Source organism: Callionymus lyra, chromosome 11, assembly GCF_982586985.1.
Source record: "Callionymus lyra chromosome 11, fCalLyr1.hap1.1, whole genome shotgun sequence".
Lineage (NCBI taxonomy): Eukaryota > Metazoa > Chordata > Actinopteri > Syngnathiformes > Callionymidae > Callionymus > Callionymus lyra.
In genome coordinates this window covers 15397296-15421870 of record NC_141828.1, presented here as the reverse complement: position 1 = coordinate 15421870, position 24575 = coordinate 15397296, and the positions used below count along the sequence as shown (strand labels likewise).

Here is a 24575-nt window from a genome sequence, read left to right as displayed (position 1 = left end):
TAGACAGATAGATAGATAGATAGATAGATAGATAGATAGATAGATAGATAGATAGATAGATAGATAGATAGATAGATAGATAGATAGATAGAGTGATAGATAGATGGATAGATAGATGGATGGATGGATGGATGGATGGATGGATGGAGCGATAGAAAGAAAGATAGATAGATAGATAGAGCAAAAGAAAGAAAGATAGATAGATAGATGGAGAAAGATAGATAGATAGATAGATAGATAGATAGATAGATAGATAGATAGATAGATGATCCCTCCTGAGAAATGTTTTTTCTAGCAACACAGAAGATAGATTTTTAAAACAAGAACAAAGTTTCTATAAAAAAGTGCAAGATGACACAATCTAAATCCAAAGATAAAGAACATGGATCAAAGAAAGATAACAAAGAAAAAAGATACAAAGATTAACATGGAATATCATCTTTTCCCTCCACTCTGCCCCCAAACTCAGGATTAAACAGCCTAATAGCACGAGGAATGAATGACGCTCTAATAATGCTTTAATAATTCTCTAATAATGCTTTAATAACAAGTTTAATAATGCTTTAATAATTCTCTAATAATGCTTTAATAATTCTCTACTAATGCTTTAATAACAAGTTTAATAATAATCCACTCCTTCATCTGCGTCTCCCTGCTGGGGCTAAATTCTCGACTTTATATTTGTAACCTTTTGACTCCACACTTTCTTTCCCTTTCCCCCAGTTGTTTAATTAAAGAGGAGATTTCACTTTTAATTCTGCTCCTGCTTTTTTTTTTTTGCCACCGTCATCTCTTTTTCATCTTTTGACGGTGATATTTAAGGCAGCTGCTTTAAAAAAGAGGTTAATGGTACGCGGCAGCCTGTTCCTAAACGCAATCTGCAAACGCGATTAGATAACAAACCTTTATGAGTCAGAAGTTTTTTTTAAGAAAGAGTTCAATGATTTTTTTTTTTTCAGACTATAGCTGGAAAACTTACTGCCAATTCCCAAATGTTTGGCTGATTAAAAATAAATACAAATTTGGGGAAACTTGCCAGGCTTCAGAAAATACCTCATAGAATAGTAGTTTTAGCTCACAATATCTTTATATATAGATATATTTTATTAATTTCTAAGCAGTCGACTCAAGTGTTTAAACTTCCTTCCAGTTCCATTCAAACCAACTTCTCTTTGGATGAATAACGTTTTAATTTGTTCTTTAATGTAGTTTGTAAGCAGCAAATGTTTGTTTGGCCAGTGGTCAGTAAATTACACATACAAGTTCAATACTCTAGTTACTTTTTATGTAGTTCATTTTGGAATTATACTTCATATATATATTATTTCATTGGTTTACTCTGTAATGTCGCCACGAAAAAAAAGTGTTGTGTGGTAATAAAAGTTTTGGATTCTTATGCAATACCTCATACTTTGAGGTTTAAGTGTGATCTGACCTTTGACCTTTTTTTTGTGGAGAATTTTTCATTTTGAACTAGTAAAACAAAGTTACAGTTTTCTTACAAATAGACTGTTCGAGCTGGTTTCTCGGGTCTTTCCACTTGATTCGGAAATAAAACTAAAACTAAATGTAAAATAGACTAAAAAAAAAGATTTATACATAACATTTATCCATGAATTAATCTTGAGCGCAGTAACAAGCACAAACTAACAAGCACCAGTGTTGATTTTAACGTGAACTTTCCATCAAGGATGAAGAACTGAAAAGGTGAAGCGGCATAAACCACAAGTTAATTGACTCTTGGGCGTAATGGGCTCCTGGATTTTCATTTGTTTCTTTGTTTAAGGGTCAACTTGACATTCAGCTTCCATTTTGTTTTTTAGCACATCTGTTATAACAAGAAGTTCCTCCATTTTAACAGCTTTTTGTTGCTGCTATAATTGTCTTTAATGGAGGTGTGAAAATTTACCAAAATATATCTGAAGGTCATATAACAAAGCTTGTTCTAAATATCCACCTCTTTTTGTTTACTCCAAAATAATCTCGACTCCTGTTATACAGGAACTTTCTATAGTATTTTGCAACAAATTCTTTTAAATTTACTACCACAAGTGTTTGCTGTTGACAGTTACGAATTACACAATTTATAGCAGAGACTGAAGGGCTTTATGGGATTTGTTGGAAATGTTGGCCCACGGTCCAAACGGTTGGACAAAGACATATGTTTAGCTAATCCATCATTTGGACAACACTTTTCAAATCAAGGGTTTGCCAAGACAAAAAATATTAATTCTGGAATAAGGAGAAAGTCTGATGATAATTAATATATTTGTACATTTTAACTGTAATAAACTGCCTTTGTCATTTGTGATTTTCTGGAACTGCTGTTGTGTTATCAGTTTTATCTTGACCTTTAAAGTATATACTTTATTGAATATTGTTTTGATTGTTTAAGCGCTTTGTGACCCTGGTCTGGAAGAGCGCTATATAAATAAAAATGACTGACTTACATTCAATTCGATTCAATTCAAAACACTTTATTAATCTCCATAGAGATTTGCCTGTTTTTGTCAGTGCTTTTACCTTCTTTTTTTGTTATTAAAGTAGTTTGTTCACCACAGCCTTTTTTTTTTAGAAAAAACTCATCACTTGTTTGACCCTCATATGACCTTTGTTTTCATTCTAAGACTCGCTATAAGGGAGGTAGTACCGTAGACGATGAGAGTGGCGGTGCTGCTGCGTCGCTTGGCCACCACGTTACGAGCCACGCAGGTGTAGTTGGCGGTGTCCGACAGTCGGGCCTGCTTGATGATCAGGTCGTGGTCGATGGTGATGAGGAAGTTAGAGTCCTGCGACGGGTCGATGGTGTCCTCGTTCTTCAGCCAGTCCACCTGAGGGAGGACAGATCATTACATCACTCACTGTCTCTGATATGGTTTTTTTTACGAGCGTGGAATGAAGTTGTGATGAGGTGTGTTAGGAGACACATGCTTGAGGGAAGCATTGCGACAGGATCAAGAATGATGAGGAGAGATGTCAGATATGACTGTAAACAATATTTATATACAAGTGTAAACTAGTCAGTTTGTTTCTTGGAATATGATAGATTGTCGAAAAAAAAAGAAAAGTGTAACAACTTTAAGTATATATTTGATGATGGTTGTATGACTGGTAGAAATGCTTTAATTCTATAATGTACTTAATTTACTTGATTTATTAAGCAGTTTTTGAAAGGATTATTAAGGCACAGAGAAACCAAGTACACAACCTGCTACACAATGGTCTGTTGACCCAAACCATCCCTGTAGAAAATGAATTGGTTTAAAACCAATTGCCAGTCAATTCAAACTTACAAGCCCAGCTAAGATTTTACTTTTTGCTCATGATTCAAATTATTAATTTTTCCAAAAAAAAGGACAATTTCCTCGCGTGTGAAAAGTAACGTCCAGTTTATATTAAGTAAGTAATTTTTTATTTATATAGCGCTTTTCCAGACCAGGGTCACAAAGCGCTTAAACAATCAAAACAATATTCAATAAAGTATATATTTTAAAGATCAAGATAAAACTGATAACACAACAGGAGTTCCAGAAAATCAAGGAAGAATATTAGCAACTAATTCTAATAACAACCTAATTCGATATACATGAAATCGATGAAAACAAGAATATTTTCATTTAATACAATTACAGGGGAAATATTAATAGTAACTGTATGTATTGTCTCCGAAACAAAGTGTATTTTGCTTGTTATAGTAGTAACCTTCTCTATGAATAATGTAATGATAATAATAATTAATATAGATTTTTATGGCTTTATTAATATTAATAATGTAATAATGTCGTGCAATTCTTTACTTTTATTCAGATTAGCTTTATATAATATTAATGTCTTGTAGAATCACCCATTTTATTAATGTTTATCATTAATTTATAATAAGAAAAAAAGAGAACGTCATAGACGCACCTCTGCGACCGGCATGCCCTCCGGGGGGCGACACTGCAGCAGCACCTCCTGCTCCAGGCGCACCTCTCGCCCCAGCGGCTCCTGCTCGAAGTTCTTCCTCAGATCTGCGAGCAACAGTTGACTTGTCACACACTCCCTCATGAAACACGTCGCTCACACTCCGGCGACGATAAAGCATCACAGACAAGAGATATACAGGATATACTTAAACTGACACACTTTCAACAAACATGTCTGCTGACGCCCGGTTTTGAATCTGTGTGTTTGTAACACTGTGAGCAAAAGTAGAGACTCTGATCTCAACTTAAAATCCTTCTGAGTCTTAAATGGGTCGGGCCCCGCTATGATACGTACATGCTATGCGGACGTAGGCTCGGTTGCTCTTGGTGGTTCCGGCCGAGCTCCAGGCGACGCACTGGCACCAGTAGTCCTCCAGCCCGAACAACTCCTCCACTTGAGTCCTTGACACGGAGATGTCCACCTCTCTCACCACCAGACCTGTCCCCCCGGGAAGAAGAAAATTAGTGGGGCATATTTAACAGCTCGCGTATAAACAAGCGAAAATTGGCTCCTGGCCCCCGAGTCTGGTTAACGATCTCATAAAGTCCTATGGAAGGTAATGGATTATGTAGTCGCTTAATGATTTTCTCCGTAATCGACTATGATGTCGGGGTCTGTTAAGTACAAGGTGACCTTATAAGGAACCTTCTAGATTCCGCACCTGTGATCTGGTCCACGCTCTCTCGGGTCACGTGGTCGTTCTGGTTGACCCATTCTCCGTTGCACTTGAAGTAGATCTGCGTGGCCGGCGACGCCCGGCAGCGCAGCTGGACCGGCCGGTTCTTGACGATGAACGCGTCCTCGGGTTCCAGCAGGAACTCGGGAAGGGGCTCCGCCGGCGCCGAGGGGAAGGACTCGGGGAGGACCTCCGCGTCGCTGTAGTCGGCGCTCTCTGAAGGAAACACAATAATACAGCATTATATTTGGGAGATAATTGCGGATGCAACGAGACGGTTTATGTCCCATCAGGGACACATTTGCAGGTCAACGGTAAATAAAGAGCCGCGTGACATTTTCACCTCCTGTATTGGGAGGTAATCTGGTCAATGGCAGACCTTCCACTGAGACCCCAGCGGGCCGAGTCCTGGCCTCTGCAGGAGAGAGGAGCCCGTGACCTTCTCCAGACAGATTCCTGTGGTTTTTGTATTATCTCCTGACATTTTCCAGGAGATGTGCTGTGACAGGAATGATGCGTTTTAACCCACAACCTCAAAGAAATTGTAATTACATTTCACACATTTTTTTTTTGTGTGGTGCACATCTTTTAATCGAGGGAAAGTAGAAAAGGACTTGTTGGACTTTTAAGATGTGGAGACGGTGTTGCATGAAGGTCGACCGTCCGTCTAAGGACACTAAATAATGGACCTCAACTGATTTATCTTGTCCATCCAAGGCATGGAAGCCGCCTCCAGCACCTACCAGGCAGCATGACAAGGAGCCATTCGTAACCCTTGTGTTATCTCAGGGTCAAGGTGACCCAAGGGCCTGAAAACAAATGTGTTTGTTGTATCCTTTGTGTTGTCTCTGGGTCCAGGTGGACCTCCACCACTGCAAATGTATTTCTGTAAGCCAAGGAGGTCGTTCACCTTGACCCAAAGACAACACAAAGGATACCACAAACACATTGGTTTTCAGGTCTTGGGTCATCTTGACCCTGAGATAACGCAAGGGTTAAGGTGCCCAAGCATTCTCAAGTGGCTGTACTTCTCTTAGCGTCTTGTATCAACGACCTTGTACATTTTTAGGTAACTACCGTGAGTTCATAGCAATAGGTCGTGATGGTCTGATGAAGTATCATTCATTTCAGAGTCCACTAGATGGCGTTCTCTGCACTATTTTCTAATGAATCATCACATAATTTTTGAACTAATAGCACCCCCTACTGAACAACATGACACTGTTTCATGAAGCTTCATCAAACCCTCACCAGCAATAGGTGAAGTGTAGGATTTTTGGGCTGGTTATTAATTGTCGGTACCGATACTGATACCTTCACTTAATGATAGCGATTCCAGAAGCATCATTTTTTTTTTAATTACCAATTTTTTTCGATATATTCATAGAAAAAGACCATACACATTGAACAGATTTCGGGGTTTGGTAAATTTCCCCTCCAATCTGTCTTCTTATAGAAAAAAAACACAAATAATGTCCAGTAAAAACTTGCTAACAAGTGACAAATCACTCAAATTGTTCACTGCCTTTGTCCCTTATGAGTCAATCTATCTTCACACAATATTGGGTTTTGATCACGGTGGGTAACCTGGTCCAGAAAAACTAAGTGACTCTGTACTGTAGAAGCATTTCGGTCGGTGCTACAAAAGAACCAGGTTTGATACCGAGCAGTTTGATAAGTACAGTGGGACTTTAGTATTTATTTGAAATAATATTTTCCTTGGACTAAAGGTCTTTCCCAAGCATTTGACCCTTTGAAGCTCATCTTCTAGTCCGACTTTACTTATTATGAACACCACTAGTTGTTGTTCCTTTTCTCCCGGTATCTTCACCAACAACATTCTTAGTCAACGTTGACAAACCATCCGTCCTCCCCCAAGACTCCAAACTTCTCAGCACTTACTGTCCGCGATGCGTCGGTTCAAAATTTACTACACAAACTGATAAAACGTGTCATTATCATTTCTATCATTCTTCCGACACACTTGACTTCCTGTCTCTGGTGAGTTTTTAAAGCGACTTTCTCGATGAGCTCACCTGAACGACAGAAGCCATGACGTGCACGTACAAGTCTGTTCCAATTACATCCACGCAGCAGGCGACGGAAGCTCTCCTGCCTCGCTCTGGATGACTCAGCTGGGCTTTACAGACAGAACCGAGCTTGTAGCATTTTTTGATTGTGTTTTTTTTTTAAAAGTTTCTCCATGGATTAGCAAAACGCTGCAGGTGTCACACACACATGGAGAGACCCCCTTACGTCGACGGGGACGGAAGGGCCAAAAAATTCACGAGGTTGTGATTTTACTCTCCACGAAAAGTCGTGACGATTTGCGAAAGTTTAAATCAAAACCTTCCGGTATCAGAGAGTATTTAAAGTGCAGCAGCAAAAAAAAGACATCATCCATCCATCTGGACGCCGGTGCCAACATTGGAGATGTCAGGCAGACAAATTTTTGTGGTGTTCGTCTTTCAAAATGTATCAAGCCCCACGTGATCCGTTATTCTGCGGCCGCCGAACATGAGAAACTACTTAGAAGGATACCGTCTCCTATTTTTCGCTTCCTCAACTCGCCCTCCCTGTCTAATTTCTTTTCCTCTTCACAGACTTTGTTCTTCGGAGCTAAAGGGCTGCAGGGATTCATGGGATATTTGAACAGCCTTACATCTTGACCCTAATCTCTGACACAGGTGGTTCAAACACAGCGGCCCAAGCCTCTTCTCTCGTCCGTCAGGTTCGTCGAAATGAAGGCAGAACCATCGCCGACTTGACCCCCCAGGATTAGACAATTAAAAACTGCAATATTCATTTCTTTCTTGAGTTTCAAGTGGCAGACGAGGACGTGAATGCTGAAAATAAAGCAGCGGAAATGACCAATTACCTGGGACTCATTTGTCTTAGTCATGACTATTTTGAAGTGTTAAAAGCATATGTATTAGCTCAAAGAGACATCTATGTTATTATCTTCAATACATAATATTTCCTTCAAAGATGCCTGTGAAACGACTTCAGAGACTCACAGTAAAGTATCAATATAAAAAAAATGGCATATATTTTGGGTTTAATCATACAGAAGCACTTCCTCAATTCCAATTATCTTAAATTTCTAAACATGTACTAAAATACCTTTCCTGTTATTAACCATAAGCATTTGGAAAAAATACCTAAGTAATATTGAGAAAATACAATAAAAGGGCGGCACCATTATAAATTAAAAAAGTTTTTTTTAGATATTTGCCACATTGCTTATTTTGGTTTCCTCTGGGAACTCTGGTCTCCTCCCACTAAAAACATTTTGAGCAAGGATTTAAAAGTCAACCACATAAGATCGACAACTTTTAGAAGTCAAGGTCGCGAAAACAACAAAAGGTATATCAACCAAACTGTCTGGAGTATAACTCAGAATAGGACATTTTTCTTTTCACTCTTAAAACTTATATCTATGTGTTTATTCTTTATCAAATTTCCTTCGGCGGCAGTTTTACTCTTATCGGAAGTCTCTTATCTAATCTTAAACAACGGCGTCTATTCATCAACACATCAACAGGTCTTGACACATCTGATTTACCTTAAATAACAAAGTTCAGATTTGAATTACTTGTATTATCGTTACTAAAACATGTAAACTATAAACAAAAAGTTGAATAGGGAAAATCCTAACACACAATTTTTCATTTTTTCACTTTTCATTTGTGTGTATAGTCACTCTAAACAGACCAAATGTTGTTCGATTTTTAAGATAAATCTCTTTATGTTTTGTACAATGGAAGGAAACCACAGTGCCTAGAGTGAACCCATACGGGGAAACAAACTCTACACAGACACACAAAGGGCACAAGTTGTTTTAAGCTGGAAGCCTACCAGCTATTCTCTACGCCACCAAGCTTTACTTTATTACAAAATGTTTTTTTGTTGTGTAAAATGTATTTTGAAGGGCAATAGAATTTCTTGAAAATATCTTTTGCTGAGAAAAGTTTCTTTAGTATTAAATACACGCATAAAACAGGAAAAAATGTCAATAAAAAAATATATAGTTGTAACAGAATTTACTAAATCAAGTTAAAACTTAAATATAAACAAAAATAATTTTTGCGTCATCAATCCTGGAAGTCTCCACCACCAAGGGACTTGTTGTATAAACATTGCGGGGCATGATTAAAGCTGGCGGGAGGAGGAGTGAAGCCATTATTACGTAATATAATGGACTTCAATCTCGTAACCTCTCGTTCGCCGAGATTTCAGACGAAGGGCAATAGATTTACTTGAAAATATCTTTTACTGAGAAAAGTTTCTTGAGAATGTAATACACGCATAAAACAGGAAAAAATGTCAATAAAAATATAGTTGAAACAGAATTTACTAATTCAGGTTAAAACTTAAATATGAACAAAAATAATATTCACGTCATCAATCCTGAAGGTCTCCACCACCAAGGGACTCGTTGTATAAACATGATTACAGCTGGCGGGAGGAGGAGTGAAGCCATTATTACGTAATATAATGGACTTCGATCTCGTAACCTCTCGTTCGCCGAGATTTCAGACGAAGGGCAATATATTTACTTGAAAATATCTTTTGCTGAGAAAAGTTTCTTGAGTATTTAATACACGCATAAAACTGGAAAAAATGTCAATAAAAAAATAGTTAAAACAGAATTCACTAATTCAGGTTAAAACTTAAATATGAACAAAAATAATTTTCACGTCATCAATCCTGAAAGTCTCCACCACCAAGGGACTCGTTGTATAAACATTGCGGGGCATGATTACAGCTGGCGGGAGGAGGAGTGAAGCCATTATTACGTAATATAATGGACTTCGACCTCGTAACCTCTCGTTCGCCGAGATTTCAGACGAAGGGCAATAGATTTACTTGAAAATATCTTTTACCTAGAAAAGTTTCTTGAGAATTTAATACACGCATAAAACAGTAAAAAATGTCACTAAAAACATAGTTGAAACAGAATTTACTAATTCAGGTTAAAACTTAAATATGAACAAAAATAATTTTCACGTCATCAATCCTGAAAGTCTCCACCACCAAGGGACTCGTTGAATAAACATAGTGGGGCGTGATTACAGCCGGCAGGAGGAGGAGTGAAGCCATTATTACATCATAATGGACTCCGCTCTCGTAACCCCTCGTTCGCCGAGATTTCAGATGGGGGAGAACTTTATAAAGTAATAAGTTCAAAACATGGTCATGATGAAAAACTTACTGCATCTTGGAAAGTATGACTTTCTGAAGACATTTGAAACATGTGAGAGAGCCAGGAAATATGAAGTTTTTACATTAGATGCCTTTAAGTTTCACAAGGGCCTCATGAATATAGGCAAACAACTGCAAGGCCAAGGTTTGGTGTCAATGACTCAAACTATCATCTATTATTAAATATGGGACTTTATTCAAAACCCATGAGAAAAGCAAATCCAGTGACGCTCACTTCCGGTCGCAGATTTCCCTCAACAATCAGAGGAACGTCATCCCTCAGAATCCGAGCATCCAACACGGCTGCAGGAACGCGTTCGCAGGTGAAACGGCGACGTCTAATCAAATTGAACACATTTCAAAGCCGAGCCATTGAAGTTCATCATATGGCTGTCTCTCGGCTGTCGCCCCGATCCTCTCGCCTCTGCTCTCCGCTAAGCTGTCGCCTGCAGTCTTCCAGACTTTGAATTCCCTGTCAATAACCAATTGTGCTTCCCCTCCTCGCCTCCTCGTCCTCCCCCCCACCACTCGCTTCTTCTTTGTAAAGCATTGATCGTCCTGTGTTCAAACATCAGCTGCAAAACACAGCCTGTCAGTCCTCGTACGCGACAAGAGCGTGCACGAGAGAAATGAATGGCAGCCAGAGGAAAAAAAACGCTGAGCGATGCTGGTTGAGACAGGATGGGAGGACTTTTTCTGCTTTTGTGTTTGGGTTCAGCGGAGAGACACAGTTTAATTAAAACACTTGTGGATGACAAGAGGAAAGGAGACAGACTCCGGGATTCTCTCTCCAGAGTCTCCGGGGAAATGGAACTGCAAGGGGTTTAGAGTGGAACCTGTGTTTTTGGACCAGCGTACAAACATCCATCTGCGCTCAGCAGCCGGCAATTTGCACGGAATGAAGGAGCCTTAAAACCCAAGACGTCCTCGTCGTGCAGCGAAGCTCAAGCCTTTTATTACTCTAATGATAGACAGCAAGAAAGCAAACACAGCATTCTGGGTATTCTTTCCTTCAGCATACAATCACGACTCCAAACACACTTGAGGGATTATTCCCTCGCTGCAAGCTGCCGTCCAAAACCACTTCTTTAGACACAGTTATTAGGAAAGTTTGAAAGGACGTCTTGTTTGTGATTCATTATGAAGTAACGCGGCGTTAACTTGTGAACAAAAGGTTTTCTTAGATTCCAAATGAGACAATTATTTTATTTTAATGGCGCATTATAAAGATTTGCTCTGCAACAACAGAATAAAATAGAATAAAATAGTGATAAAACCACTTCCTTTGTCCATTTTGCTCAGAAAATGGAACAAAACATAAACAATCTCTAACTTAGAGTGTGTGGAAAGTCAGATATTGAATTAGTGAAAAACGTTTTTATTAATAATGTTATCTAACTTGCCATGGACACCATATTTATGCCATCAAAAACATATTTACTCATAACAAAATCATGATTTATGTCCACTATCGAGTTTTGTATTTACATGACTATTACAAGGACAAGGTTTCTTTAAGTGTCAAATCAGTCAAACCCGGTTCAAGATTGACCACCACAGAAACACAAAATAGATTAAAATAAAGGAGTTTTTTTTCCAACTAAATGCTTTTGTTAATGAATGAATGAATGAATGAATGAATGAATGAATGGATGAATGAATGAATGAATGAATGAATGAATGAATGAATGAATGAATGAATGAACGAATGAATGAATGAATGAATGAATGAAGAGTATAGTAGCTTAGTGGATGGATGGATGGAAGGATAGATAGATAGATAGATAGATAGATAGATAGATAGATAGATAGATAGATAGATAGATAGATAGATAGATAGATAGATAGATAGATAGATGGACGGATAGACTGATAGATGGATAGATGGATAGATGGATAGATGGATAGATGGATAGATGGATGGATAGCTAGATAGATAGATGGATGGATGGAGGGATGGATGGATGGATGGATGGATGGATAGATAGATGGACAGATAGACAGATAGATAGACAGATGGAGGGATATATGGATAGATGGATGGATGCTAGATAGATAGATACAGTAGATGGAGGGATAGACGGTTAGATGGATGGATAGCTAGATAGATGGATGGATGGATGGATGAATGGATGGATGGATAATGGATGATGGATGGATTGGATGGATGGATGGATGGATGGATGGATGGATGGATGGATAGATGGAACCAAGTTAATGTCCTTCATCTTCACACGAACAACCCTAAAAACAACTTAAGTCATTTAATGCAGAAACCTTGAGAGAACCAGACACTGGGAACCGAAACTAAGCAATACGTCCAGGCCTTTGACTGTGACGACGTACAGTTACAGTGTCACGACCGCATCAACGGAGCGTCTGAAGCTCCGTGGGCGTCACAGCAACAACCGACTTTTGGTCAGACCAGGGTTGACAGCGGTGGAAACGAGGCCACACAAGGCGGCGAGACCGTGTGGGAGACGGAGATGAAGCGAATCTGGACAGAGGTGACAAGACAGGCGGGGCCCCGGGGCCGGTCAAGAGACACTAATGGAGACACGAGAAGGGCAGCGTTCGACAATAACGGGTGACGAGACTGAATGGAAGCAATGTCTGTCTTCATGTCTTCTGAATCATCTTCCTCCGTCTCGCACACACACACACACACACACACACAAGCGTGAGGACGAGTAATTTAGGCGAGCCACACAGCCTGTAGCCAGAGTGGAGTCTGGAGCGTCTGTGCTTTATCATTACCTCTAAAGAGTTAGTCATTACTGTCCCCTAAAGTGCCCTCAAAACAATCCTCACGTCGCAGGACAAAAAGGACAAAAATGAGGCAAAAAAGCTAAATAGTTTGAAGTCGTCAAACAACAGAAAAATACTTGAGGTCACGAGGTTTCTGGCAAGGTTGAGTATTTTCTATTCTCCCTTATGTTAGGACTGAAATGACAAACAGCTTCACCGTCTGCTAAGATGAAAGTCGAATGTTCCGCAAATATGATTTTCTATTTGCTTTTTATTCTAGGTTCCCTATGGGGCTTCCTTTTATGCCAACAGGTGTTTGTTACTTGAGTAATTGTTCCCATAAAACTGTCAGAGACTCCTCAGCATAAATGCAGCTTCTTCAAATATTTTTACTCTTTTCAAAAATAAATTATCATTAAAAAAAGAGGCAAAAATATTGCCAAAACAAGTGATCTTCAACAGCGATGTTGGTGTCGACGCAGGCTGAGGTTTACCATTCACTATGAGTCATTGTTCGCAACTATTTTGTGGAATATTTTGGGTCAAGAATTTCTATATCCTGTGGAACGAGTATAACTCTGTAGTTTTTGTTCCATTGTGCATTTTTTTTTGTAGTTAGATTTGAACAGACGATGACGCGAAAACACAAGACAAAAACAATATATTATTTAATTTTTATTAAAGCTAAAGCAAACACATTGCAAGTAGCAGAACTTGACAACAATGACTAAAGCTAAGGGCTTATTTTTAGCTTATTTAGCATGTTTTAGCTAGCTGTAGATTTGAAAAATGTATTTATTGTGTTATAAATGACTCGATAGAAGTATACAACGAGTGCTCTGTCAGTTTGTTTCACCTTTTACATTTTGTGTAGCATCTTTCAATATCAACGTGAATAAAATACAACTTTAGCTGTGGTTTCTTCTGCCAACGTGGCAGTGTATATTAAAACTAACAAGACGTCCAGCTTTGGTGTTTTCTTATGTTCAATCCAAAAATATTTGGATTCACAATTACTGGCTTAATGTTACTTTAAAAATATGATATTTTAACTGCGGCTCTGAAGTGCTACTTAGTTAGCGGCTAACGCTTTCACCTAGAAAAAGGAAATCTCGATTGTGAAAGATTATCATTTTGTTAAGGTATTTTGGTTGAGGCGGACGACATCCATCTTATCATCATCTTATCATCATCATCATCTAGATCATGGAGAAGGCTGGTCAAAAGAGACAGAGACGGCGTCTTCCTCGAGAAAAGACAGTGAACGTCTCGTACGTAGGAAAAAGCAGATGTTTTTGTACCGACGTGTGAAAGTAAAAGGGTCAGTTTTGAGAACGCAATGCCAGAATCACGGGCGCTTTCAGACACTGTGATGATGTTTGCAGTTCAACACACACCGAACAGTCTCTGCGAGCACTGAGGGAGCGAGTCAGCTATTTTAAGAGTGCAGGGAGCAGGAAACAACATGAACTAATTATGATTCTGGGTTGTTGTTTCGTGAAGGTGGGAAATTCCTTGGTTAACAAATAAGAAACACATGCAGAGATTTATTTGAAAGTAATATTCAATGTAAAAATGTTGTGTGAAAAATTGTTAATTGGCGTTTTATATACACTATACATTACAGCTGCCAATCTTCATTTTAGTCTGTACATCCGTTATGTGTTATTGATCATAATTATTACTTTTTTGGTGATTTGAGCATGAAATGTACCCGCTTGAGACCTTTGCTCCTGCAAGGGTTTGAGTGGAGTTATCTGCTGTCTATGTGGTCACTTAAATACATTTTGAACACCGGCTGTAGCACAAGAGCTAAGTATCAATTGCATTATTTCGATTAATAAATCATTATTTTAATTATTATTCTATTTTATATACAGAAAAGTACAAATATGGAGTCAAAATTACATTTTGAAGGATTCAAATAATGGGAAATGTTATCATAAAAAATGGATTATAAAAATGCGATGCGGTTATTCTAATTGGAGCTTTCAAAACATTAGGAATCGTCCGATTCCTTGGTAGAAATGACAAAATTGTCGTATTTTTATTCACAAGGACATTGGAAAAGGCTTTTTTTTTTTTATTTGCAACGATTTAATAAAAATATCCTTTTAAATATATGTTCTCTCCTCCAGATGAACATGGATATGAATCAAAAGACTATCTTAACACACTTTAAGTGACTTTCAGAACTATTGTGGGTGAGGGACACCCTGGAAAGCCCACCAAGGGCACATATGTTTGGAGGAAAACTGAGGGCCCATAGGAAACTGGTCGTAGATGTAAGTTGCTGGAAGAAAGTTTAAGTGTTTACTTCTATGCATCATGCAGTCATGTGGGGATGGTTCCTGGTCGGGGTGGAAAATGTCACACCTCTTGATTCGCTCCGACGTGTTAATGAAGGAAGAAGCAACGCAGCTATTCCTGTTTGTGTTGGGAAGAAAACCTCACCAGGTTTCCAAAGTGCGAGCAAATAATTGAGTGTGCAGGAAGCGTACGCGTCTGGGGGGTCGACGCGAGTTAGGCCGAGAAAAGTCGATGTGATGGGAGGAGGAGGAGAGGAGAAGACGGAGAGAGGGGTGACACGGAGGAGTGACGGGGAGACGATGGAGGGTGACAGAAAAGCTTTGCTTGTCAATCCTGGGCAAGTCTGGGCAGCGATGGTTCGGAACTTTTTGACAAACATCACACACAGCGTCTGACCTAATTTACGGATCAGAAGTGTATCATAACAAACTGCAAACTTTGATCCCCCTTGTACTTCCTCGAAGGCATCTGTTTTCTTCCCACAGTGCGGAAAATGTTTAATTTGCAAAAGCGGGATAAAATAAATGTATAGAGGCATAAATGTACGGGAGGCTTAAAGTGGAGCAACACACACACACACCACGAGTGCAGAGATGACATTTTTCACTCGTATGTGCGAGATTTCTGCAAATGTTTTATTTTTGGCAGCGTGTTGCTGAGAGGAATATATTCACATTTTTTCCGTCAAATAGAGGTGGGTGTTTGTGTGCCTGCAGCCGTGGGAAGCCTAAGAGGATTTACATTTCTGTTTGTTCACTAGTGCCAGTGCTGCATTTTTTTCCAGGATGCACACCGGGAGGGAGATTGTCTGGATGTTTGCGGAGTCGCAGCTAGAGGGCGCCACCCCCTACGGAGCTCTATATTAACAGCCACTCAAGAAGTTGGCCCTTTCTCGGTTTGTGCGTGACCTACAGACCACCTACCGCATGGGAACACGGTGGTACACAAGTTACACCATCAATCACCCTCGCAGACGGCAGGGTAAGATAGAGGGAGACAGAGAAGGGGGAGGCGGAGGAGACAAAGTGGTGGAGACTGTTATTTTTCAAGTATCCTCAAGAAATTACAGAGCAATGTCACAGCTATTACAGGGAGGTCAACTTCCCGTGCGTGTGCGACATCGGACGTCATCTGCTCCACCATGAATAATGCAGGGTTCTACATTTCTATATTTTCTCTCGAGTTTCTTACCTAAATAAAAACACATTCTATGACAAAAAACTGTATAATAGAAGGTCAATTTAGAGTGTATCTAGAATTTTGTTTCAGGTTTCATAGGCCTACAAAAATGAGAGATCGGGGAAGCAGATTTATACATTTTTCATCGCCATAGCAACCTATGTCATCATTCCGCAAGCTAATATTTTAGCTAACACTACTTTCATCATTTAAAGAAAAATGAAACACTAGATTCATGAGATGGAGAATAAGGACCACCGGAATACAGTCACAGAGAATTTGAAAATGAAGATTATTTTTGCCAAATACCTCAAGTTTTATTGCCGAAACGTATCACTCAACATTATTGTGATTGAAAAACACAAATTGTATTCGTTATAAATACAGTTTAAAGGGGTAAACTTCATCAGTTTTATGGTACAAGCTATAAATGATGTGAATTTAAGCTGGTGTCGCTTATGTTAACTGCTACAACATGGTTCTGGGTCAGAATCAACAACTCTTTTAAGTCAAGTCAAAATTTCTTCCCGACTACTTTTGTAGCGTTATAAACAAATAACGTATACTTTATGTCTGGTGTCCTCTCAGTGAACTCGTCAGCTACCTGCGTTAGTGGATTTTTCATTATTTACATAAATTTGTGTCTTGCATTCTCTTTCCAGAAATGTCGTTTATAATATAAATTTATGTTCAGAAGTTGTTGTTTTTTCTTAAAAGAATCTTGTTTAACTCTTGACGAATGTGCAGGTGAATCTGGCCTTTGTTTAGATGATGATACTGGAGCAGTAGTCCGGGCTACTTTAATAATTAAGATGCCCATTAGGCCTCAGTTCTCTGCTTTCAGATATTTCTTTAAAATGTGAAGAAAGGAGAAACTTATCGCAGAATTAATAACACATTATTTGCCAATACAGTGTGAACAGAGATTATGCTTCGGAGCATTTCTTCTTTATTTCTTCGACTTCCTGACACCTTTTCAATCTGAACCGTAGTCAACCACAAACACTTTTCAGGCACGATCACAAACTCAAAGTGTGACGTGTTGCAGGTAAATATATCGGATTGAAAATGTCTACGTTACCTCATAAAACGATAGCTAAAAGCTAGCAAAAGGAAAAGTTTTCAAACAGTTTCAGAGATGAGCCAACCTTAGCTGACTCACCGGCCAGACTGGACAAGCCTGACACTGGACTGTCGTCCTTGATAATATAGGACTGAAACTTAATTGACTATTTATCAAAAACATGTTGAACGAACTGTTGCTAGGAGGGAGGAAACAACATGATCACTACAATTAAATGTGTAAAAAAAAAACAATGCCATGTACTGTTAGCGTTATAAAGTTACAGGAAGTTCATTTTAAACTGTTAAAGTTTGAAATAAAAGTCATTAAGTGGATTGTTTTGACCTACAAATGAGAACACAAACCTACCGTTTGTGTCAAAATGTCGATTTTAACGACCGATGGGATTTGAAATGTAACAAACCTCCATATAATGATGCATTTTGCAGGCTTTGTTGTCGCTCCTCGGGAGTGTGCGCCTACAAAATGAGAACAAAACCCACTAAAATAAAGTTCACTCTCCTTCTAAAAAACAAAGTACCATGGGATCCAATTGATCTATACTTCCTGTCTACGAGATAATTTAACGGCGCTCCGGCCTGATTAAGTTTTGGGGCAGCGCGAGGTGCTCAGGGACAACGTTGATGGTGGTACAGATAAAAACCAAAACCAAAAAAAAAAAAACCCCATTCTCTGCAACAAACACAACCGAAAGTTGGGAGCTGCTTTGTTGCTCTAAATGTGTTTTACTCACAAAGGAATGGGGCGGAAATAAAGTGCTATAAATGTTTTAGCTGTTGTCGAAACTCTGGGGTAAACACACAAAACAATGTGTTGCTCCTTTATTTTCCTTCACCTTCATCAGCGTCTATACGTCAACATGGCGAGTAGGTGAGCAGTACAGTGGGACGAGTGTTTGGAAGCCGTGGCCGTTTAAATGGGAGTAATTACATGAGAAGATGAGCTGCATTCCTTCCTGAGGGCAGGCTGATTATAGGCCTCTCCTCTCCGGGCCCCTGTAATTACCCACTCCAGCCTCCCCCCCCCCCACGACAACCTTCTTTCTCACCCCCACGCCTCACCCAATATTCAACTGTACTTCGCCTCAACAGGGGCCCTCGACCCCCCCCCACCTTTGTCCTCTGATCCACCTTTTCCCCCGACTTCCTCATCCCTCTCTCGGCAGGTCACCCTCTTCAGCTGATTATGGGATTAGAAGGACGAGGACCCTCGATGACACGGAGAAATCTCAAGCCCCCTTTTTTTGTCTTTTTGGGCAAATGTCAATCATTCCTGATGGCCACTCCTTGAGTGGAGACATTATGACAGCTCCTGCCTCAGGAGGGTTGATTCCATAAGCCTCTTGCCCCACTTCGGTCGCACAAAGAGAGGGCGGAGCGGCGTCGCTCGTGACCTCACATCTACACGCACACAAACCAGTAAGTCCACCCCGGTCGTCGTTCCGGCATTCCAGGAAGTCGGAAACCTTTTTTTTTTTAAATGACACATTAGCGACACGAAACCGGCGTCTGTTGCGATTTACTCTCTTGATTTAAACCGTTCATTATTTTGTCCGACCGACACGATGACGCTTAAAGATAACTTTAAAATCATTCAATTGTTATTTTCTGAACTATTCACTTTACCTTTAAACTTTTATTATGGGATATTTGTTCTCAATGTACAGTAGGGGTAGGGCAGTGTATCGGACTACTGACCTTTTTTGCAGCGCTCGAAACGCTTCAATAGGAGCTGTGTCCCAAATCGCACACTTCTCCAAGTGCACTGGTTTCCAGTACATGCTAAGACAGTGCACGTACTAGCGTAGTCGAACATTTTAACAGGTACTACTGTCTCAAATCAAACACTGCCGCTACACACTTACCACAAGTCACTCGACAAATCTTCTTCTACAACTTTTCGACAATTGAATCTATTAATTAAGTTGTGTTAATGTGTTGTTACCTTGTTTTGTGGTAAAAGTTGTGTTTTTTTTGCGAAACATTTACGCCGGTATCAGATCCGAAGACGCAATGTATTTACCGTCATCTACGTCACAAAGATGGCGGCCGTTAAGGTTGGAAAGTGTCCATTGATCCACACTCAATTTTCTGGCCGTTTGAGTGCACCTATTGAATGCTGATTGTAAACTTCATTTTTGAGTCCACAAGTGCTCATTGGGACCTACTTGTGCACTCAAAATATTGAGTGCAGAAGTGCGCGATTTGGGACAAACTTCTAGAATCCAAACACGCTTTTGGTACCCACGTGTGTTCAAAATTTGACAATGTGTGACAAGTGAAAGACACAGTGAACAACAGATTGATTAGCTGCTTGAATTGGAATTGTTCTTTTGCGCTATTTTTGTAAGAAAACAGCTCGGAGTGGAAATTTACCAAAGCCATTTACCTTTAGAACTGATCTTATAAAACTGGTTTGGAACTGAACGTAGCAGTATTAGTACTGGTGTCGATAACATTTTTTAAGAAAGAATCTGTGGATACCATACAAATCACGATACAGGGGCAACAATATATTGTGATACTATAAGAACAAGGATATATGTGTAGTATTGTCCAAGTACTTGACTCTGGTGTTGCTGAATTTACAAACCACACGACTCTTGACGAAGTCTGTACTGTTTTCATTTGTTTCAAAACCAAAATATGTACACACATCCACTTTGAAAAAACTGCTGTAGTCAACTGTATCCTCTCGTCCTTAGTCATTACAAGGATTTAAGTGTTCCTTCAGCTGCAGAGAACTTAATAAGGGCTGCAGTTTAATTGCAAAACAAAAATGAACTTTTATTTGCATGTTAACCCATGTGTTATCTCAAGGTGACCCATACACCAAAAACAAATGTGTTTGTGGTATCCCTTCTGTTGCCTCTGAGTCAAGGTTAACGACCTGATTCTGGCAACCGTTACCGCTATTTCTATTCATTTTCTTTCTGTAAATCTGCTTCTTGTCTGTAAACTGTACATTCTTCTCAACCTTCCTTACACTCTCATCTCTACCTCCCTTAAGGATTAAATAAATAAAACAATTCAGAGAGAGGTTGTGGGTTTAAGGTCAATCTCAGTGTGCCATGGGGAGTTCCCAAGGAGATACTGTTAGTCGCGCTTCTAAAGATCCACTCCAACCATCTTATATATCTTAAAAGGTATGATGGGAAAAAAAGAACCCTCACTTGTAGGCATGTTTGAAAGGATGAAACCGAACACTATTAAATGTTAACACAATCACAGGTTTTCACTGACGGTCTCCACTTGTCTCTTTCGATAATAACGCAACTATAAATAAACATGAAAACGCGGCGGTATAGATTTTAGCTATTGTCCTGTCAGGTCCTGTCAGGTCACGGATCGGAAAACCTGGACCGTGTCGCCGGAATCAGCCGACGGAAAAAAAAAAACGTGTCACAACACGCGCCATTTCTGATGATTTGATATGACAACTTGTCTTCCCTGGAGACAGGAAGTCGAATGTTTCAAACTTCCTGTGCAAATCGCATCAGACACACCGAGCAGGTGATAATGAAGAGCAAAAGGAAAGCGATGGAGAGTTTTTTTTTCGAGGAGCGGAACACGTTGAGGAAATCTTTGGGCAGATTAAAAATGAAAAAGTCTGGATTCTCAGAGCATTATGAAGACAGAAATAGAGTCGTGGAGGGACTGACAAAGAAATGGAAGGAGGAAAAACGGTGTAAAGGTGGAGATGGACGACAAGGGCAAAGATTGCAGACAAGGCTGGGGAGTTTTGCTGTAAGTGGGTAGCCACGCTAGAAAAAGGAAAAAAAGGGGGATAAAACACTCGCTGGGTAAAGGCGCGTGTGTTCTCCCGGCCTCGGCTTAGCTCGCCTTTTCCGACTGCTGGTGCTATTAGAGAAGCCTGCTGCTGTAAATGTGTTGTGACAGAGACTGATTCTGGTGACTAACCGCTTTGGCAGCAGCGCTCCTCTGTCATGCTAATGAACAGATGAGAAGATGAGCCGGATTGACGGCGGATCGACAGACCACCAGCATGAATCCTCCACACACACACTCCACACTCGTCCATGTAACACGGCGGTGTTAGGACTGACGCATGTCGCGAGCGGCGCCGTGATGAACAACATGCGACACTGTTGATGACCACCCCCACAAATGACGGTCACAAGTCAGTGGGGGGGCGGGGGGGTGTCGACATGCACTGGCATGAATTAGGGACTACAAATGAACACCGCCGATCATTGTCGATTTAAAAGAATCATTTCCATGTGGTTTTCTGTTGTTAGTTGTTGACATTACCCATATTTTTTCTCCTGGAACTAAAATACACGTCTTGAATTAAACATTTTTTTCTTATTGGTAGTTTAAAAAGACAGTAAAATATTGGATAAATATGGAGATTGCAGAATAAAAGTGAGCACAGTATGAAACAGTGACAGTGAAACAGAGAGATTCTGCCCACGGAAGTTAGACTATTTAATAAAATTACAAATATATAGTGTTAATAAGGAATCCTTCACCCTGTACTTTTGTAGTGTGTGCACTTCTGTTTAGTATTATTATGTTGTTTTTTTTAATTATTATTTTTACTATATATTGATTTAATTGTTATTTTCTGTTTTTTTAACGTGTGTACTGTATCTCAATATAATGTGTATGTATGTATAAACTGCTAACACATTCCAAATTTTACCAATACGGGACTAATAAAGGTGTTTCGATCAATCAATAAATCAATCAATCAATTAATCAAAGAAATAAAAGTGTCATAAAAGGCACATAAATAAATATTTAAACAAACAAGGTAATATTTTACATAAATAATTATGAAACAAAAATAAGTATATGATTACAACACAAAGATGACTGAACTATTCTCAATTATGAAACTGAAAAATAACAGAGAAATAATACATTTAAAAAAGCCACAATTGAATGTAATTAAAAACAGAACTAAATATACTAAGTAGCAAATGCTACATAAAACTGGGAAATTAAAAAAAATATTTTTTTAAATAAATAATAAAAAGCTCAATAATAAATTTAAACAATTATTAAAATGTTTCTTGTAAAAGTGTAACCTGTGAAAAAAATTTCTCGCGTTCAGAAGCATTTCTGTCTCGTTTCATGACATGCTAACATTAGCATTGCTAGCGTTAGCCTGGCAAGCGTTAGCCTGGCTAGCTTCCATTCTTTATCACTTTGTTCTTCTTAATAAAGTGTCTGGTTCGACTACATATCTTATGTATCATGCTTTACAATGTACGTCATGTATTCCTAACTAAAAAACAGAAGGTATACGAATGATACCCTCGTATTTAAAAAGAAAGAAATGATGCTCATTCCTTGTAAACCTTTTCAAGACAGACCCGGCGGGAAAAGAACTGCAGAGGGCCTCGAATAGACGGATGGAGCGAAGGAACAATGAGCAGAAAGGATTAGGGCAGAAAATCCATGTTGGATGAGACAGATGACGAGGGGTGATGAGGAGAAGGAGACGGATGAAGAAGAAGATGGAGGTGTGATGCTGCGTCTTCTTCCCACAGAGTGTCGGGTTCCTGAACGTCTCCGTCACTCCGGCTAATGTTTCCTCTCGCTCCCCGCGGGGTTCGCTTTAATTCCAGGTTCAGAATGGCAACACGGCGCCTGAGCTTGAATACGTCACCGCTTTCTTTTTTTTCATGTTTGAAATGTTGCTCTAATCCTGCTCTTAAGAGTAAACGTGGGGTGCTGACGGGCGCAGAGGTGTTGTGGTCGTGTGTTATAGTGCGACAGATGCTTCCATCGCTCGGCAGATGTTGGGTCGGTTTGTTTATCTACACGATTAAAAAAGATTTTTGCTCATGTTGTTTCCATGGACGGTTAGGATTGGGCTTATTTTTAAAAAAATATATTTAATATATATTCTGGGGTTACATCCAAGTTTTAAGTTTTAAAAATACAAAGAAGGCACTGAAATAAATAAACATGTAATGCATCTTTTGTGACAGAATGTGTTGACGTCAAACCCCAAAAGGTGTGATTTCAACATCAATAATTCTATTATTCTATTATTATTATTATTATTATTATTATTATACTATTATTCTCTTGTCAAAAGTATCTTAAGTATTTATGCTGAAATTTTGTATCCGGTTACAATAGTACGAAGAACCACTTAAATTAATTGAGTTTTTAACAGGCTTGCTTGCCTTGTATTTAGATGTGTCTGGAAAAGCGCTATATAAATAAAAAATACTTACTAACTAACTTACAACATACAAAATATTGTTAATTCTAATTGTTTATTATATTTATGTTCATTTTTTTGCACTACCTAGGACTTGAATTTTGTTTTAATAGTCTCAGTTCCTTTTTGTACAACTTTTTTTTTCATTATAAATATTTAACGTGTGTTTCTAATAAATAGTTCACCAAAAACTAACATTTTACTCATGTTCTACTCACCCTCGTGTAGACTAAGGTAGACTTATTTTTTTTTTTTTAGAGTTTCATGTTCCTGAGCTCCAGCTACAAGTTGATTCGTATTGTAACAGTTTATTTTCGTGTCTGAACAAGAAGGATCTGTGTCGCCTTCAGGTAATACAAAACTCTGCAGCGAGAATTCCTACCCGCTCTAGTAGAAGAACTCACATTTCCCCGATCCTTAAAATTCTTCACTGGCTTCAATAAGCCTGCTGCTTCCTCCAATTCCCTACCCTGCCTGCAACTTCTTCTTCGCCTCTAGTCAACTTTATAGTTAAAGTGTTTTACCACAAATCCAAACATATCGTTGTGAGGGTTTCTTATATTTATCTGCTTTATTTTTCCATCCCTACTCACTGTGCAGAAGCCCTACTAAAAAAAAAGGTAAAAAATCAGTGAGAGCGGCTCACCGACTGCACCTAGGTGTGGGAGTGCTGCATCAACATTTGTATCTCCTCTCTAAGAATACAAGTACAATTTTTATGATCCAGGTCAACGTATTGGATCTTTCCCCCCCTGCATGATGACTCAGCATCAATCACACACACACACACACACACACACACACACACACACACACACACACACACACACATCAATCATTCATGAGGCATTATCTGCCGCCCGATGTCAAAGTTTTTTTTTTTTCTTTTCCCACTGCAGTCACTGTCCTTGACCTGGAAACAGGACTGTTACTGGGCTAGGACGGTGAACGAGGGACATCCCAGAGCTATGGGTCAGAACCAGTAGGACCCAACTGGCAGGAGTGGGAGGCAGTGATGAAGAGAGCATGACGAGAAAGTCCCTTCGGCATTGATGTGTATATATATATATATATATATATAGGTGACAGGGAATGTGCGAGAAAAGAGAGAGAGAGGGAGGACGGATGGACAGAAGAGCCGGCAGAGAGTCCTCGCCTCACCAGAAGCCCAGGGCCGTCACAAACTGACGGTGACACTGAGTGGTC

General features: G+C 39.4%; 1 protein-coding gene across 1 annotated transcript in view; it reads right to left on the bottom strand.

Annotated features, from left to right (window-relative positions):
• unc5b (unc-5 netrin receptor B) overlaps window positions 1–24575 on the bottom strand; it is a 67530-nt gene that overhangs the window by 18611 nt on the left and 24344 nt on the right. The window contains exons 2-5 of the mRNA XM_087802447.1: window positions 4628–4858; window positions 4261–4404; window positions 3907–4010; window positions 2651–2831 (exon numbers count right to left, since the gene is read on the bottom strand). Coding sequence (XP_087658573.1) covers window positions 2651–2831; window positions 3907–4010; window positions 4261–4404; window positions 4628–4858 — 660 coding nt within the window. The remainder of the gene's footprint in view (window positions 1–2650; window positions 2832–3906; window positions 4011–4260; window positions 4405–4627; window positions 4859–24575) is intronic.